This window comes from Sinocyclocheilus anshuiensis, unplaced genomic scaffold (genome assembly GCF_001515605.1).
Source record: "Sinocyclocheilus anshuiensis isolate Anshui unplaced genomic scaffold, SAMN03320099.WGS_v1.1 scaffold122, whole genome shotgun sequence".
Taxonomy (NCBI): Eukaryota; Metazoa; Chordata; class Actinopteri; order Cypriniformes; family Cyprinidae; genus Sinocyclocheilus; species Sinocyclocheilus anshuiensis.
In genome coordinates this window covers 979,214-998,979 of record NW_015544153.1, presented here as the reverse complement: position 1 = coordinate 998,979, position 19,766 = coordinate 979,214, and the positions used below count along the sequence as shown (strand labels likewise).

The 19,766-nt window shown below is 36.6% G+C and overlaps 2 protein-coding genes and 1 non-coding gene across 3 annotated transcripts; 1 reads left to right on the top strand and 2 right to left on the bottom strand.

Moving 5' to 3' along the window:
• Window positions 1-1,367: 1,367 nt before the first annotated feature.
• Window positions 1,368-19,481, bottom strand: LOC107695220 (chymotrypsin-like elastase family member 2A). Its single transcript, XM_016495037.1, has 5 exons — window positions 19,445-19,481; window positions 19,170-19,258; window positions 18,725-18,822; window positions 18,619-18,634; window positions 1,368-1,403 (listed from the first exon to the last, which is right to left on the bottom strand). The coding sequence occupies exons 1-5, from the start codon at window positions 19,479-19,481 to the stop codon at window positions 1,368-1,370; spliced, it is 276 nt and encodes a 91-aa protein (XP_016350523.1).
• On the bottom strand, window positions 4,195-17,062 carry LOC107695278 (forkhead-associated domain-containing protein 1-like). The gene is made up of 28 exons (XM_016495112.1): window positions 16,921-17,062; window positions 16,627-16,731; window positions 16,241-16,447; window positions 15,830-15,989; window positions 15,218-15,312; window positions 14,864-15,094; window positions 14,128-14,251; window positions 13,291-13,421; window positions 13,097-13,165; window positions 12,784-12,891; window positions 12,631-12,696; window positions 11,980-12,132; window positions 11,668-11,863; window positions 11,434-11,504; window positions 11,252-11,350; window positions 10,865-10,954; window positions 9,670-10,024; window positions 9,218-9,311; window positions 8,414-8,520; window positions 8,166-8,325; window positions 7,985-8,078; window positions 7,208-7,358; window positions 6,991-7,088; window positions 6,135-6,230; window positions 5,774-6,000; window positions 5,359-5,527; window positions 4,913-4,993; window positions 4,195-4,451 (listed from the first exon to the last, which is right to left on the bottom strand). The coding sequence occupies exons 2-28, from the start codon at window positions 16,720-16,722 to the stop codon at window positions 4,272-4,274; spliced, it is 3,708 nt and encodes a 1,235-aa protein (XP_016350598.1). The 5' UTR covers window positions 16,723-16,731; window positions 16,921-17,062; the 3' UTR covers window positions 4,195-4,271.
• Window positions 12,947-13,019, top strand: trnar-ccg (transfer RNA arginine (anticodon CCG)). The gene has a single exon. It is a non-coding gene; the product is annotated as a tRNA-Arg (tRNA).
• Window positions 19,482-19,766: the final 285 nt, after the last annotated feature.

Genomic DNA, 19,766 nt, shown 5'->3' with positions numbered 1-19,766 from the left:
TGAGGTTATTGTGACTGAACATGTCACAGATAACACTTCCTGCTGCTGTATGATCATCCAGCATGATGTCATCCTTAAGGGCCCCAAGAACAAAGTTATCTACAATGAGGAGCCAGTCTTTCAGATGGCATTTTCAGACACATTTTACACATACACACCCTGATTCCACAATGCCACAGTAGTACCACCCAACTTGGGCCGTGATAAGACACCTCCACAGAAAAACATAGGGAATGCAACCTTTACAGTGGACATGGGATCATATGCTATTAATAATAGGATTCAGAATCAGTTCTTGTGATTTTTGTAACAGGTTCTTGGACATGACAAAAACAATGAAAACAAATTAATCGACGCTGTCACAAATCTCAGTTTTGTAGGCTACTGTTTAACTCATACTATGTACTTTTTTAATGGTCACAAAGTAAGTTTCAAACCAAATGTAGTACCTACTGTATCCTATGCGATATAGGACATAGCAACAGACTCGTTTCATTCATGGATTTATCCACGTTTTGAATGATTCGGTTGAGTAAATGATTCAGTGTCTCTCTCATTAGGACAGTTACTTGTTTTGTCAATGAATGAATCAGAGTTTAACCATTTGTTTACAAATCAGTTGAATGAATGGTTCAAATGACTCACTCATAAACTTCACATTCAGGCGAAATGACATGCAGAAAGATTCACCGAAAAATCCCCACCATTATTGCACAGACAGACTCTATATCAGCACTCTGATGAATAAACACATATTATCATAATGAAATTACATAATTATGAAATGTTACAAATTATATGAAATCTCATCTAAAAATTCCTGATCCCTGTAGCCTACCAAAGTGGGAATAAATGTTGGATGATCGTGTAATGTAAATTGTGACACTGTACCGCTGAATACCACGAAACATACCAGTGTATTCCAATTCCCGTATATTCTTTTTAATGAATCACAAGAATGCAGCAGAACCACTGATCTACACTAGAAAACATTCGAATAGTTCAGTGAGCATAACTGGTAAGCCAATTCTCTGTAGTGAATCAAAAAATGCAGTATAACCCGATTGGGTGAATGATTCTTATGAGCTGGGTCTTTCTAGTGAATCGGAGCTGTCTCTGGATTAATTTGACTCAAGGTTATTAGCCTACTTTTGCATCATGTCCAACTCAAAATGAACCAAAAACTGTGCTGTATGTTTAGCAAGTTGTGCTTGAGGCTCGTGACACAATGCAGAATTGGCACTGGCGGTGTGAATGAATGAAATATATAACATGTCTAGAATCCAAAATCAAATGTATTCAGCTGAATTCATACGAAGTAGAATAAACTACATTAACTTTTCAGAGTTCTTCACATTATAATAGTGTCAGTGACATCTATGTGTGACTGTATGTGGTGCCACCTGCAGGAATTATATGTCTAGACAGAACAGACTAACTCCTTCACACCACACAATAAATCTCGAGCATGGCACACTACATCAGCAGTGAACATTTGTTTAGGGAGGACAACCTGTCAGGGGAGAATTCAGGTGAAGACAAACTGTGTTTGTGGATGGATTGAGTGGCCATTTATTTTGGTCATTAAGAAATCCATCCCTACTCCTAGGCCCATCAACCTCACTACCCACTGCTATTTACGGACCCTCTCAGAGTGCTTCTGTCATTCTCCTTCTTGAAATCATCAGCATTTTCATGAGGGGAGAGGATGAGAAAATGCCTATACTTTCAGATCTCTCTCAGGGGAGAGCCGGATATCTGTGAATGATAGAATAGCTTTTGATGAAATGGTCAATCAACACTCAGTTGCCTTTATAGTCTCCTCAGCAGAGGCTGTCTGTGATATAGGATGCTGTCAGTGTCTTTATATAGGCTATGAGATAAAAACATCAGATGTTAGACTTTTGGATGTATATGAATGTATACACAGAACACCCAACGAAACACAGCCAACAATGGTTAACAATGACAGAAACAGATTATGCCTTACAATATCATTTTTCCAGTGCTTAACCCACCCTGATTTGATCAAAAAGTAACAGTAAAGACATTTATAATGTTACAACAGCTTTCTATTTTAGCTAAATGCTGTTCTTTTGAACTTTCCTATTCCTCAAAGAATACTGGGAAAAAAAACGTACACAACTGTTTTTGACATTGATAATAATAAAAAAAAAATGCTTCTTGAGATGCAAATCAGCATATTAGAATGATTTCTGACGGATCATGTGACACTGAAGATTTAAGTAATGATGCTGAAAATTCAGCTTTGCCATCACAGGGATAAACTGCATTAAATATATTAAAATAGAAAACAGTTATTTTAAATTAAGAAATACAGTATTATTGTTTTTGATGTATTTTGAATCAGACTTAAATTCAGCTTTGCCATCACAGGGATAAACTGCATTGAAATATATTAAAATAGAAAACAGTTATTTTAAATTTAAAAAATACAGTATTATTGTTTTTTGATGTATTTTGAATCAGACTTATTTTAAAAACATTTTAAAATCTTACCGATTTAAAAACATTTGAACGGTAGTACAATTAAAACACATTTATATATACAGTGACCCCAAAAAACTACTTAGACATTAAAGTGAGACTTAAAATACATAAACTGCTCTGCAATTGAAAAAAAAAACTATTAACCATTTAGTCCTACTATATGGTACTATATGGTAAAGTCTCACTATATTTGACAATATATTGAGCTTTTTGGGCCACTGTATTTCAAGGGTTCAATACAGTTACAGGCATCAAACTCTATAATACCAGCTGATAATGCAATACCAACATTTTGCCACAGGGAAGCAGTCTCTAATCGAAGGAGACAGTTTGGGAAACACAGCATTGCTTGTACTATTTGAATTACCATGAACAAAGGATTGGACCTTCTTTCAATAAATGAACTGATTTTCCTCTCTTGATCCTCTAATGGGCTGGATTGATGCCAGCAGTCTGAATGGAGCAGATGCCAGCTGGAATTCATCCACCCACTTGATATAGTGATCAGCACTAATGAGGAAGACAAGGATCATTTTAAATATTATGTGGGGCCACTGGTATTTTGCTGATAATCTGATTCTACATTCAAAGAAAAAAGGTCAACAAATAAAATGTAAATTGGGTACTTCAGATGGACTAATGTGATCCTATCTGCTTGTATAATGAAATTTAATGATCACTTCCAGGAGCCTTCCTTTATTGAAAACTGTCCATTCTGTTCTTCTATTCTCCTCTACCCACAACAAGCAAACAGAGTTGTGTGACAGTAATACAGACAAAACGATGCCTGTCTACACAGCACTGAGTGTATTAACGTAATACATCACCGTTTTTTTTCTGAATCTCTACCCTGTTGTCAGATGGCTCTGTAAATGAGGAACAGATGTGAGGAACAAAAAGAACTAAGGTAATTCTTGGGAACAGTTGGGAAATGATCCCACACAGTGGATTAATGTTAAATCCAAAGGCATGTTTGTTGTTAAACACCAGATTTTTGCACTCTTTCATTTAAATGGGAACAGGAATGTCTTTTAATGCCTCAGATATTATGTCTTTAAAATGAGATAGATTTACTGGTGATGTTACTGATATAATTCCAAACCACCACAACGTTGCCAGTGTTGAGTGATGTAAAAATAAAAATATTAATTAAAAATGTATCTTCAATGTTTCAGTCAGGGATTATGCTGCATTCATGCCATGTGATTACACACGTGTAGTTCTACTTGGAGCTGTTCTTCACACCCTCGGGCTCGGAACTATGGCACTATCAATGCCTAAACATGAATCTGAGGTGGTCAGGTGGTACAAGTTGTAACTCTCAGAAAACCCCCAGTTCACAAGTTGTAATTAGAGTTCTATGAGGACGTGAATGGCATGAAAGCACCTTAAATCTGCGTTTTTGAACAAATCAGTTGAGTAAATGATTCAGTGGCTCACTCATAAAAGCAGCAGTTACTTGTTTCATTCAAGAATGAATCCGTTTGTGAATGAATCGGTTGAATGAATGATTCAAATGACTCACTCATAAAAACAATCACATGTCGCCACCTTCTGGCAAAATTATATAACCTCCAGAAAGATTCACTGAAATCCCCCCATTACTAGTGCGGAGACCCACTGTATATCAACACTCTGTTGTATAAACACACACACACACACATATAGAGAGAGAAACAAGAATTAGGAAATATTATAACATTGTTTAATATTAAAAAGCACAGTTGCATAATACTACATGCTCTTAAGTTGTGTTCATGTCAGTGGGCCTCAGTGAGCAGGGGTAGTTGGGAGCTCTCGGGAGCTTGCAGAGGATTGGCCAAATCAGAGACCATTGAACATATCTGCTGTTTCTGCCCTATTTCTTTCTTTCGATTATCTAGCTCACTCTCTCTCCTTTTCAGTCTCATCTGTGAGGTCCGTTTCTTCACTGCTGGGGCCTGCGAACACACAGAAAAAAAATAAGGCTGTCAAATGCTTATTACACATTTCAATAAAATTAATTATGCTTGACATATAATTTTTTTAATGAATATTTGCTAAGAAAAGCCCCCAAATGAAGATAATTCAAATACATAATATTATTGTGGCAGACGAAAGTATTAAAAAGATGCATTCTTGTATTTTGTCTGTGCTATTTTTTAATGGATCTAACATCAAACGAACAGGAACAGATTCAAGCTCCATTTATAGCAGTGAGATTATGAGCTCAGGAAAGAACAAATTTGGTGGTGCTCCTGTAAAAATCTATTAATTGCACAGTGTGGAGTGTCTCTGTAAAACCCCAGGCAGCCTATGGCAGACGGCATGGATTTAGACCTTACATATGTTCTGGAGATCAAACACACTCTTGCGTCGGGGCACTGATTCAAAACCAATCCACTGTTGCCACTGAGCGTACCTTTTCATAGCTTTCATTTGGTATACAGTTGTGATGGCCCACTCTTCCACTCTTTCTGTCTGTTCTCTCCGTACTAAGGCTCTGTAGAGAAAGTATTTATTTTAGATCACACTGGGTGAACTATGAACCACTTGAAGGTGGCTCTCTATAGAGAGACAGGAGAGAGAGTGTGTGTCTGAAATGTAAAAAATTCTGACTGATCAATCATGCCTTAAAATAGGCAAAGAAATCAGTTAATTTGGAAGTAAAAGCATCATGGATCCATGCATTTGCCGGATAGTTTGTTTTTTCAAACTGAGGGACAAGTCAGAATTGTTTGTGTTTGCAAGCCGCATGTAAGTTTGTTCAGGAAAAGATGTTCTGTTTTTTTTCTCTCTCTCTCTCTATCACAGAGTTGGTGTCAGTCAGACTTTCTCGCTTTCTATCTGAGCTTGTATGTGTGATACCCTATTATTTCTGTTGGCAATACTGCGTTCCTGCTGGTTTCTCTGCAGCTGGTTGATGCTGTCCTGTAGAGCCTGCCGAAGCTGTTCCGTCTCTTGTCTCTGAGTCTCCAGTTCTGCCTTCACACTCTCAAGCTCGGCCTGCATCTGGTACTCCAGCACCTGGCTCTCTCTGAAAGATAGTTGTTTCATAATAAAATAAAATAAAAAAATAAAATAAAATAAAATAAAATATGAATTATTTGTTTTCTATTTTTTTTTTAAACATAACACTAAAAATATATTGAAAATCCACTGAATACTGAGGAAGAGAGGGAGTTTCTAGTTTCTTTTAATAATATCGTAATATAAAATTCTGAAACACTGAGAAACAGAGAGGGAATTATTTGTCATGAGCGCGTTTTTCTTTTGTTTGCACCTGAGTGTGTGTATCTCTCTCTGGTTCTCCTGCAGCAGTAGCTCTTGCTGTTGGCTTTGTCTGTTCTGTAGATCAAGGCGGGTTCTCACAAACTCCAGGTCTGTTTGTCTCATAGAGACTATGTGCTGTCTCTCATCAGGAGGTAGGTGCTTTAAACTAGCACATCCTGACAGCTCAACGTCGCTGAGCTCCAGGGCCTCATGCAGAACGTGCACTAGCTCCAGGTACTAAACCAAAGACGAAAAATAATGATTCATTAATGATTCACTAAAACAAACTCAAAATAGAGCACAATCTCAGTGCCACAGATGCATGTTTCACACAATTTAGTTTGAATGCGTATGTGCCGCACGTCACTCACTGTTCTCTCGCTGAGCTCCAGAGCATCAGACATGTCCAGTCTGGCTGTACGCTCTCGTGCTGCCTCGGTCAGAGCTTCAGGGAACGCAAAACCACTCTGCAGGAATCAAATAAGCACATGTATAACACACTACACAGTAACATACACGTACAAACGTCTGAGACCATTTATATATTTAAGTTTGGTGAAACTGATAATTATGTTCTTTAGCATTTGAGAGTGATCCAAAGAGCATCTTGAACTTTAATGGAATCAGGAACATCTGACTTTTAGTTTAAAATGGTTCACATGGTCAGTGTCAAAAATTTGCTTATTTGATAAGTGATCTAAAATGGTGCAGAATCTTGAATATATTCTTATTCAGTATAATGATATCACCTTCCAGTTTGGTAATGATAACTTGAATTCAAATTTTTGTAATGAGAATTTTGAGTCAGTTGACCGCCTTTTTTAAATGTCCCCGTGTCATACAATTTTGGTCTGAATTGACCAGATTCTTCACTTTGAAAACTGATTTTGAGAGCTCAGTGATACTAGTGAAATTGTGATTATAATTTAGAATTTATAAGAAATGTAATTGGTTTTTTTTTAGCAAAATATTACATCCATAAATTTAAATTCTCTTCAAGTATGCCCAAATTTGATAATTTTCTTCATGACTTCTTGAATTGACTTGAATTATTTAATTATGACATTTAGGAAACTAAACAAAAAAAATAATAATTAAAATGATTAAAACTGTATAACAATAAGTGTACAGTATAACTGTCATCCAGTGTTGACTAATATGTTTATTCTAATTTTACAATAAAATATTCTTATTCAATAGGTAATTCAGAATGTGTAAAGCAAATACCACAGAACTGATGGATCCTCTCCGAGCTGCAGATCTCTGAAGTCTCTGAGTCTTCATCTGACCCTGTTTCTCTGGCTCCCCCTGCTGGGACAGACGCTCTGTAAACAGTATAGAAGAAAAGTGATAATGTAGGTTAATGTTGCCCTGAAATTAGATCAGATAAGGATCGCCACATTCAAAGGTTTGATCATTAGTTATTAGTGATTATAAGACTCACTGCTAGGCCACTTCTGTTCTAGAGCTCTGATTCGCTCTCTCATGTCACGCAAACCTTCCTGCTGTTGAAGAATCGCTTCCTCGCGGCGATGACCTTTGTGTTTTGACCCCTGATTGATGACATCATTTGGAGCTGTCATGAGTGCCACATCCTGAAAAAACAGCATGCATATAACAGTTAGCCAAGTGTCTGTTTGTGATCTAAGAGTGTGTTTGTGTGACCCCTTGGTCTCTTTGTTGCCCATTTTTTCTTGTGAATGTACACTACTGTTCAAAAGTTTGGGGTCTGTAAAACTTTTTAATGTTTTTGAACGAAGCCTCTTACCAAGGCTGCATGTTTTTAATCAAAACTTGAGTAAAAACAGTAATACTGTGAAATATTATTGCAATTTAGAATAACTGTTTTCTATTTTAATATATTTTAAAATGTAATTTATTCATGTGATGGCAAAGCTCAGGCATTACTCCAGTCTTCAGTCACATGATCCTTCAGAAATCATTCAAATATGCTGATTTTGGTGCTCAAGAAATGTTTCTTCTGCTAAATATAATTTTCAGGATTCTTTGATGAATAGATTAAAAAAAAAAAACTACTATCAGGCACATTTTGTGCCTCAATGGGACTCATTCAGCTAATATGTTTCAATATCCTATTGTCATTCAATCATTTTTATATTCAGGAAAAAAAGAAAGCTTATTTATCCTCTACATGTCAAAAGTGATACATCAATTCAATTTTGTTAAGGTAAATGTTTGTCCAGTTTGGTGCCAATCTCACTTTAGTGTTTCTTGAGGTTTGATGTGGAACAAGGCTTGTGTTCTCCATCTCTCTGTTTGCTGCTGCTTTACTTTCGAGATCCTCTTCAGTTTGTCTAACAAAAGGATTTTCTTGTTATATAATTCAAAGTTTATGTCTGAATTTTTGTGAAGCCATTGTACTGTGTCATTTTTGGTCATACCTCAGTTTTTCTCCCAGTTTCTTTGTCTCGTCATCTTTCTGTTGCACTAGTTGTGACATCATGGTTAGCTTCTGTGTGAGCATGCTCAATTGAATCTTCTGGTCTACCACCAAAGCTTTATGACTTTCCAATTCTAACTTCTGCTGTTCACTTAGTTCTCCTACACAGAGAGACACACGCTCAGAAACACAAACGCTACGACATGTAGAATGTAGCAGGACTCTTGAATTGTGATGACTGTCCGGCACCTGTCATATCAGAGAGCCGAGCATGAGCCTGGGCCAGGTCACGACCTAGGGCATTGATGATCTCACTCTGACTGACCACTTCCTGTTGGGATGAGATTAGAGATGCCCTGCAGGACCAATTAGAAACTGCATGTTAGATTTCTGATGTACAATAATATATCCTGAATACAGTAGATTCAATATGAGTACAGTATAGATTGTTTAGTGAAAATAAGACATCCATGAATAGAATAAACACTACTGATAATTTTTGGATGAAAAAAAATCACTACATAAATAATAATTTTTAAAAAAGCATCTGTGGTTATCATTGTAATTAAAAAAAAAAAAATGATAATTTTTGGATGAAAAAAAATCACTACATAAATAATAATTTTTAAAAAAGCATCTGTGGTTATCATTGTAATTAAAAAAATTTAGTTGTTTAGGAGATTTTAGCATTTTGACAGTTTGACAGTATTGTGTAGTAAAAATAAATGAAAGTAGAAAAAGACATATTTGCAGCTTTTTGAGTTTCATAAGTAATGCATGAATGAACCTCATGCATTATTCATTAACAAGGGCACAGTGTATGGATATTATCCTTCTCACAGTGAATGTGACGACAGAGTAAGGAAATCGCTTTACACAGTAACTTATACAATATATAATTTGCTAAGTTACAATCTTACGCAGAGCTTTTGCAACTGGTTTCTGAAGCAGGCCTACTGGCTAAATGGGTTAAATATTTACCATAATAATATACACCATAGATTTTGGATGATGGGTAATGCAGTGATGGTATTTATGAGAGCTTTATTATACCGGAGGGATGTTATTTTTTGATCCGGTTCCTGATGTTTTTCTGATGTGTAAGATGTGCTGTTGCTTTCAAAGCCCTCCAGCCTGCCGAGCGCCTCTGTGGGACAAGTACAACAACGGTAATCTTGATAATGAACACAGAACACATATGTAGGACACATTAAATCTGTTGCACAGACTAGTTTTAATTAGGAACCTAAGGCTGTTGATACACTGCCCTCTATGGGTAACATATGAAACTACAGTATATCAAAACAATGTAAAACCGGTGAGCTCAACCATACAGTACAATCACAAATTTGGTTATTTTAAATAATCATCTAAAAATATATTACAGAATCTTAAATACTTCTTATTCATTTGAAATCATATTGTTTCTTTGTTTTCAATTTATTTATTTCAATTTAGTTTCAGTTCAATTATTTTTGTACGCGTTTATGAGAGGCTGTGCTCACCTTTGAGTTGCTCCTTCAGTGAGTCTCTCTCCTCCTCCATCTCTTTCCATATTTCCTCACTCTGCTGAGCTTTGTTTATTCGCGTCTCCATGGCAACAATGGTGTATGCATGTTGTCGCACCTGCTCTCTGTACTCCTCTACCTCAACCCTGTGTTTCTGTCTCTCCTCTTCAGCTCCTCTCTGCAGGGCCTTCGCCTCTCTTTCCTCACACTGCTTCATTTTCTCGCTCCTCTCCTCCTCTTTGAGATGTAATTCGCGCAGCGTTTCTTTCAGCTCTGCCTCTCGTATCTTGGCTTCTTCCATCTTGGTTTGCCACTCAGCCTTGCGTGTCTCAATCTCCCTGCGCAAGGCACTCTAGGAAGGCGATAAAGTGACAGTCATGGAGTTGAACAACTAACATTGTGTGGTTCTGTGTCCTATGGAAGGTCATTTCCGCCACATAAGAAAAAAACATCCTGCTTTGCTAAATCGAAAATATGAGATAAAATGTCATAATTGTGACATAAAAAGTGGAAATTATTAGATACTAAGTCTTAATTCTGAGATGAAAAGTCTGATTTATTATAATCATAATTATAACATAAAAAGACAAATTTTGTTATGACTATCTCAATTTAACTGTTTATGTCTTTATGAGTTTTATCTCATAGTTATTACTTATCTCATAATTAAGACTTTTTATGCCATAATTTTGACCTTTTAGCTCATAATATCTGAGATAACCAATATGGCCATGTGCTGGAAACTGGGAAAAGGTCAAAATTATGAGATATTAAGACACAATTATGAGATGGAACATTCAAATTATGACATAAAAAGTCATAATCATGAGATAAAAATCGAAATTTACATAAAAGTCATAATTATTACATACAAGTAAAATTATGATATAATTATGTCTTAAAAAGTAATAGTTATTATTATATAAAATGTGACTTTCAACTTATTTTGTCATCATTATGATTAACCAAACCATTCATACTGTATGTGGCAGAAATGGACTTTCTAATGTGTCAAAAGGGTAGAAGCAAATAAACAATATGGTTATGTGCTGGGAACTAACACATATGGGTAAATACTTGGCAACTAGGCTCTCAGACACCAGATCAAATATAGATATAGAGCATGTTTTAAGAGTTGAGGTCAGTTGCATTTCATTTTTGGGGATGAATTCAATTCTTAGCTTTAACTCACTTCAGTTTGTCTCACTGACTGTAGATCAGCCATGACCTCTTCCAGCTGTCGCATTAGTGTGTTTTTCATCTCTCTCTGTCCCTCGGCTGCCTGAATGATTGATAGGTCAAAGGTTAGAAGAAACTTCAGTGAAACAGAATTTGATAGTGAGTTCAATTCATGAAAATAATCCAGTCCATCAGTGGTTTCAGAGTCAATTCTCTGAAACACTTTCATTAATATAAAAAATTTCCATTGGAACTGGGATGAGTTTTACCTATAATTATAAAAACTGAAAAAGCTAAATGACAATCTAATTGAGACCATCCCTCAAGAGGTCTATGCCTCAGAGACTAAATGAAATGAGTTTAATTTGACTTTTGGTGTTTTTTAGCGAGACAACAGCACCTGAAGTTTCTCCATCTCAATCTGCTTTTGCATGAACTCCAGCCTACTGTGAAGATCTCTGCTCTGCATCTCTGTCTCCTGAAGCTGTTGCATCTCTGACTTCAGTAAAGGAAAGAAAGATATATTTCTTAAGAATCACTTTCTGATTATTTAACTGATTTTTAAATACTTTGCTGCAATACCTTTAGTTTCCTTAGCTCTGATTGGACGTCCATGTGGTCCTGGCACAAAATCTGTAAGGCACCTGATACTCCTAGACAAAACAAATAATAACAATAATTCAGACTAGTTTTCTGTAAAATGCATTGAAAATTCAATAATGCTTCAACTTAATTTGTAATACTAGATAGTGAAAGTAGTCGCTTTTATTCTTAAACCCAGTTCTCCTGAATTTCTTCAAACTTTCTGTTTCTTACCTCCAGTCTTAAATGACACATCAACCCCTGCTGTCTGTAAGCTCTGAGCAGCATTCTGCAGTACTCTGTGCAGGAGGTTCAGTACAGAAAGTGAATGCTCCTGAACCCAGCTGAGTGAAGGACTCAAATTCATGTCCTGCAGTTCAGATATTTCCATCAGCACTGTGTCCGCAATACACACGTCTTGCACTCGTCTCTATATACAAATACAAAGAGATATAATATACTGTAGCTGTAAAAAAATGCTGTGCAATGCTGTAACATAAACATACAACATTACACGGCATAATTAATGTTTCCACCTACTAATACCTGACATTCTTGCAGTCTGGCTCTAAATTTCTGGGTCTCATCCAACATTTTCCTCTGTGTGTGAGCTTCCTCTTTGAGTTTCATTTCAAAGTCATGCACTTTAGTTTTGTACATCTCCATCTGTTCCATTAGCTCAGTTAAACAGTCCAACACCTGCAAAATAAAAACAAACATAAAAAAGTTTAGAGTTTTTTCACCCGCATATCTGTCCAAACCAGCAAATTTTTTAATATCCTGGCCACCTTTTCAATATAATGACAGAATATGGACTGAAGCTGGCAAGCTACAACATGACAAAAAAAAAGTACCACAAAAATTTCATAAATGTGGTCAACCTGACTATATCTGATTCTCGAGTTCAAGTTAAGTCACATTTATTTATGTAACACTTTATACAACACAGATTGTTCAAAGCAGCTTCACATTAATAAAACAAATTATTTCAAAGCAGCAACATTAATCAAACAGGAAAATAACAGTTAATGTTGTAAAATTCATCAATTGAAATGAATGAATTTAAATCAAGAAATTATTTAAATCAAGCTGTAGAGCAGCTCTACAGAAGATAACAGTGTCATTATTCAGCTCAAGTCAGTTTAATTATCCCTGGATGTAAACCTGGCTTCTGATTGGCTTGAAATATTTTCTTACCTTTTGGTCTGATTCTTTGTCTGAGACATGCACAGTCTTGATGATCTGGTCGCGAAAACTGTCAAACTTTGAAGAAATTTCAGAAATGTTAGCGTAATAGATGCCAGAGTAGTCACCTTACCAGACTGTTGTTGCTGGCTTGAGCTTACTCACCCTTGACTGTGTGTGTTTGAGTTCTGCTTGAACTTTCTGTACTCTCTGCTGTGTCTGCTGATGAAGCTGCTTCAGTCTGTCTATCTCTGTCAGCAGAGAAGCCTGTTCCTGCAGCACACATCACACATGAAGAATAGACTCATGACACATGCAGGGATTACCGGGCCCAGTGGCCTAATGGATAAGGCATCAGCCTCCGGAGCTGGGGATTGTGGGTTCAAGTTCCACCTGGGTTGTGGTGTCTAAAAAACTGTCTGTTTATGAAATTGTGTGGAAATCAGGACTGGATGTGAGTGAAGCCAAACATACTTACTTTCTTGAGCAATTCTACCTCACTCTGTCTGGCAAGTAGCTCATTCTGATGCTTCTGGGTGTCTTTCAGCTTTTAAAACAACACCAAACAAAAGGAATAGTTATCTTTTATTGATAAAACATTTTAAATAATAAAAACGGCATCATTACATCTACAGAGCTCAATGGGCTGTAGAAAGAGAGGGAAGCTGGAACCTTGTCCATCACGTTTGTGAGCTTGGTATCTTTGTGTCTCACGTCTTGTCTGAGCTTGTCCACCTCACTTGCTAGTTTAAGAGCCTGTTTCTCTCGAGCAGACACATCTTTCTTCAAACTGCTAACCAATGCTGAATCAAAAATTGAAACAAAACACAAGGTAACTAACTGCTCAGATCTAACAAGATGGTGCCTGTATGTAACAAATATGTTGTTGATAATTCCACAACAATAATATAACAATGCATCTCTATATTACACAAATGATCAAAAGTTGGGAGGAGGTAAGACTTTTTAAATCATTTTAAAGGAAGTCTCTTGTGCTCACCAAGACTGAATTTATTTGATCATAAATACAGTAAAACAGTAATATTGTTGATGTGTTGTTGATATTGATGTTTTTTTCAGGATTATTTGATGAATATAAAGTTAAAAAGAACAGCATTTATTTGAAAGTAAATCTTTTGTAAATATTATATTATATGTAATGTTGTTATGTTTTATGTTATGTTATGTTTTGTTTTTATGTAATTATGTTATAAATGTCTTTGCTTTCAATTTTGACCAATATAATGCATCTTTGCTGCATAAAGGCATTTTTTTAAAGAAAATCTTACACACCCCAAACTTTTGAACTGTATATTAAAGGAAGTACAACAAAATAATAGTATACTGTATATACTTAAAACTGCACTTTTATACATACAAATGTAAATATAATAATATCTTATTACTTCTCATAGTAAATGATCAATATACTGTATCATAATTTTTTCTACATTACAGCAATGTGAATAACCTATACAGTAAATCACCCCTATATTATCATCTTCATACCTGCAGATGAATTATTTTCATTCTTCAGTTTATCCATCTGTTCTAAAAGACTGCTGATCTTCTGATCTCTTTCTGTCACAGCCTGTCCCAGCATCTCTCCAGAACATCTCTGAAGTTCCAGCATCTACATCCATTATAGAGATAAAGCAGTTACGGTAATAATTAATTAGCATATGAAAGATTTCCGATGGATTATCAGGAGAGAAGATACAGCTTCATCAAATAGTGTAATTGTGTTTCTCTTGAATTAAAACTTAAAATAAATAATGAAACTTTAATCACTATACTACTTTTCCATCGTTTTTCTATGTGAACATGCGCTTGACGCACACGACACAGCATTCTAAAAAAACAGCATTCAAGTTAAAATAGATAAAGGTCAACTTTTAAAAAAAATATGTCTCTATACCTTGTGTTTTTTTTCTCATTTCACTGCCCACATCTAGCATTTTTCAAAGCAAAAACACGTTCTGGGTGAACAGCCCCTAAGACTTCAGCCTGTAGCACTCAAGATTGTGACTCCAAGTCCTACCTGAGGCATTGCAGTATGTAAAATAAATTTTCTGTTTGTTGCAGAAGGTTTCTTCATACACCCCTTCAAGATGGGGATGACCCAGGTAGGACTTGAAGCCACCACAATCTCTAGCTCCTGAGGCTGCTGCCTTATCCATCACAGTCCCAAAACTGTAAATAATGTCAAATGTAAAGTAACAAAGGAGACTGTGTAATACCACACCTGCTGCTTTAGCTGTTGTATCTGATCTTTCTTCTCTTTGATGTCTCTCTCCAGGCAGCAAAGTCTGTATGTGACATCTGGATCACCCTGCTTCTTCTGAGACAGCTGGAGCTTGAGAGCTGACACTTCCTCCTTCAGGGCCACGATCGCATCATCCTTCCTTTGGGACTCATCCTCAAAGCACACAGACACATGAACGTGTCCATCTCCTAGCCGATGCACCCTCTCCTCCTCAGAAAGAACACAATTGTCAGTGTATTGTTTAAGCCTTTTAGCTCTGCAAGATGGCATAACAAGCATGACTGGTCCAGCAAAGGGAGACTTGGGTGTTTTTTAACAGGATGATGGACTCACCTCCTCCATTGGGAAGACGTGAATGCTTTGAGAATTGTTAGGTTGAGTCTTACTTCTAAGATAACATGCTCTCCCTGTGTTACAACTCCGGCTTCCTGCAAAAAAAAAAAAGCAGTCCAAAATAAAAATTATTATTCACTTTCCCATCAATTTGGCACAGTGTTATTTTAGTATTAGCTATATATTGTACTATTATAGCTTTTATTAATATTTTGAATGAGCTTTTATTTATTTTTTTTTTAATTTTCATTTAATTTCAATTAATTTTGTTGTGTCATTTGTATTATTTTTTTATGTTAATATTTAGGTTTATATTATTTTCGTTTCAGTTTTAGTTTTATTTCAGTTTTTATTTATTGTCAGTTAGTCATCTTAGTGCTTCGTCCTAAAAGTATTTCAGTTACAAGGCAACATCACTAATTCCTAATATTTATATTTTGCTTTATTTCAGCTTTATTTTCATTAACGAAATCAACAAACTTTTCTAAACCCCCATTTTTCCCCCATGGTTTATTTTGGCCATTTTCTTTCTACTTGGGATAATTAAAAGGTAATAATGAGGTAAAATTCAATTTTGACTGACAAAAAATTGTGTGCTGAAAAAGACTTTACCTGGTCTGCTAGATTGGGTTTTTCGATCAAGTGCATTTGGACCCCGTTTAGACCCGGCACTCATGGGGCGAGGTCTGGTGGGAGGATGGGGTGAAACAGAAGTGGTCCGAGCTCGTACCCAGGCCTGGGGAATGGGAGAATGGGCAGCCAGAAGAGGAAACTGTTTGGGAGTGAGACAAAACTTTTTGTATATTTTATATAAAGATTAGATTGATATTATATAATTTGATGTATTATAGAAGATAATATTTAATAATTTCATAAAAATTTGAATCTGTACATTGTAAGTCTACATTGTAATATTTTCTGTCTTTGAACTTGAACTTAAATCAATTTTAAAAAATGCTACTGAAATAAAATATAAACAAAGGGACACAATATCATTTATCTTTTCAAACACATAAATTTTACTGATTTCTCGCTGTCAATGCAGAGCTCATAGGTTGATCCTCCGTAGCCAAAGTGAAGCTGGTCTCCCGGAGAGAGACGCACAGTGGCATTGTGTATCCGGCAGTCATTGACGTAGGTCCCGTGGGCAGAGTTTAAGTCACGGATAACATAGCAGCCGTCTGCTTCACACCAGTCAATAGTGGCATGACATTCATCCACCCCACTATTCTGAGCAGATGAGATGAGAAACACTTGTGTGAATGTCCTCTCAGTGACAAGTCCGTATGTCATACTCAGTATAAGAGTATCATCTCATCATGATGAATAATTAAAAGTTGAATGAATAACCATGTGAACTGACATAATGAGTGGACACATTGGAAAGAAATGAGGATTAGGCCTAATACCTGTAGACAGAAGTCAGAGTCTTTGTGTCTTCCTATAGTAGTGCTTTTAGGCTGCAGTTTAAATACCCAGTTTAAAGTTTTGAGGTAACCCCTCATTTCAACCTGCTAAAGAAATAGAAATTGTAATCTGGTAAATAATATATATAGCGTTGAATGTATGTACACTGATGCTTTCTGTTAAATTGGTATTCATGTCTCCATATTCGCGTCTTTTTTAAAACTTTAAGTTACTTGCAATAAATATAATAGGCACCAGCATTTTTATAGATTGCGTTGATTATCTTTACAACTCACCAGTATGAGTTTTCATCTGTCCAAACTGTGTACAACCCGGCTGCTCAAAGGCATGTTACGGTCTAAATAAGTTGTGTACGAGTGTCATGGTAACATCAAGAGCCGTGGAGCACCGCCTTAACCCAGCGTGCAGACCGTTCCGTCTGGGTGAACCACTGATCTATATATAATGAATGTTCTCTGTTAGTGGGGTGAACAGACGCCAATCTTCCGCCGTGGAAACGTGGGCTCGGGGCGCGTTGTCAAAATAAATTAAATAATTTTTTTCACATTTAAAATATGCATTTTCTGCACTTATTATTGACTTTTTTCCAGAGGAATTTCCGTAAGTAATTTTCTGTCGTCCGAAAGCCAGTGTATTTTGGTGGTGTGAGGTAACAGTTTTAAACACAATATGTGTGACGTGTAAGTGTATAATGACACTTAAATCTTATTACACTATTTTAGACATTCATACTAGGCTTTCCCTAGCAAATATTAAAGTTTGTCACATCTAGATGTGACATTGCAATCCACTACACTACAATCCAAATCTAAAATAGATAAGCCTATAATTGGAGAAATATCTAGATTATGCCAATGGTAATACAAACACAACCATAACAAAAAGAAGGGGAAAATAATGCTTTTTAATGTTTTTCTTCTTCTTCTTCTTCTTCTTCTTCTTTTTGATTACACATTTGTTTTGTTGTTGTTGTTGTTGTTGTTGATTTTGAAATAACCACAACTTCCACACTTTAATAAGAGGTCATCACCTGAAAAAGAAGAGGCCAGTTTAAATATCTGAGTATGTCTTAAATGTATGTCAACAGGAAATGTGAAAAGATGGCATGTGTTCAGAAAAAGGCCAACAGGTTTATAACGTATACTCACATTGTTGATCCAGGAAATGTAGCCAGACACATGGGTGAAGACGGAGGGCTTCTTGGGGTAGTTGCAGCCCAAGCTGGAGCCAAAACTCACAATACCGTGAACATCCCAGGTGCCGTCACTTCTCTGGCAGTTCAGAGGGCCACCAGAATCACCCTGTACAAGTGAGATATCATTAATAGTGTGCATTTTCACAAATACTGGTTACTGATAATGTAATATCAAAATATAAACACTTATAAATAAAAAGTGTGCATCAAACCCACATTGCAGCTGGACACCACTCCATCTCCACCAGCGCACACCATGAGGTTGGTCACAAGGTTGCCCCACCAGTCAGACCTAGTGCAGGTAGCGTAGTCCACAACAGGGAGCAAAGCCCCCCATATCAGCAATGGGGCCATTGGCTGAGGAGAGAGAAAGACAAAAGTTACTACTTTGAGAAGATTTTTTTTTTTTTTTTTTTGCTTGAAAATAAGTAAATAGCAGTGGAAAGGCACCTACTCCAGAGGCGTCCCAAGCCAGTGAGAAGTTGTGTGGCAGAATGCTGCCGGAATTAGGCAGGCAAGCAGGTGAAATCTTGTCAGAGAAAGTCACTGGAGTCGACAACTTGATCAGGGCAATGTCATTGCTGAAAAACACACATATGCATCAAAAACACACTCTTAGATTAGACTTTTGTTCCCATACATTAAAATTCAATGAGGACCAACCGGATATTGTAGGAATCCCAGTTCTCATGCACTATGATCCTGGAAGGAGAGAAGGAGAGATGGCGAGAGAGCTGGACTCGCTGCTGAGTGCCAGGTTGTGCTTGCCCAGGTAGACTCTGTAAGTGCGGCTGCTGCTTGGCAGAAGTTTAAGACACAGTTTTAGTCCATCTCATAATGCAGATCAACTCATGGAAACATTCATTGCATTCTTTTGACCGTACCCAATGCAGTGAGCAGCAGTCAAAACCCACTGCTTGTCGATCAGGGTGCCACCACAAGTGTGGTAAAAGCTGGAGCCACTCTGGTACTGGAGAGACACCTGAAATTGAGAAGGTAAAGAGTGTTGAACTGAAGCTCCTTTCAGTGCATTTAGTAATACAGTCGAAATAATTTCAGAATTATCATTACATATTTCTGTGTGTGCAATTATTAATGGCAGAGCATTTTAGGATAATTTTAATTAACTGTATACAGGAAAAAATGGTGTAGAAAGAGTTTTCACTCAGAAATTGCTAATAAATTTCACAATTAGTTACAAAAATTGCAAGTAACACATTGAATTAAACAATTTGTTAGTAGAATGACCGCAGTATTTTCTTGTAAAATGTACAATAAACTTAAAAAAAATAATAATCATCATTTTTTACAGTGTAATATACACAATACCTGCCATGGCCAGCTGTTTGGTTTAACATCAGTTCCACCCACCACCCTTGAGGCGACAGGTTTATAAGTGGGCTGCCCACAACCGTAGGCTGTTTCAAGACAACACACATGCACACACAATGATAAATTACATGTCTGCTCAGGTTAATTTGCTGCAATGCATATTTATGTGAAATGTGAAAGATATCCCTGCTCGTTCCACTGCTTAGGAGCTAAAGTACAAGAGAATTGTTGAACTCTTTTTTGAGTTTGAAGTAGACAAATGTTCATCTTACCGCCAGCAATGAACAGAGCCAAGATCACTAATTTCATGATGCCTGATTGCAGTGGTTACAGGCAAACATCCGACATTTATATAACTATCCTGGACCTGGACAGCAACACAGACCAGTTACATTTCCTGTAGCAAAGCACCGATAGCATTTGCAGTATAATTTAGCCTTGTAGATAAACATCCCAAAATAACAGTTATCTTAGAGTTTTTATATGTGCAGCCTGTGAAATGCACAGATGACATGCTGATATGAAGAGTAATCTTTTGGCAAAGCCAGATGGGTTTTGAGCTTCACAAGCTGTGCATATTTGATGGGGGTTTTT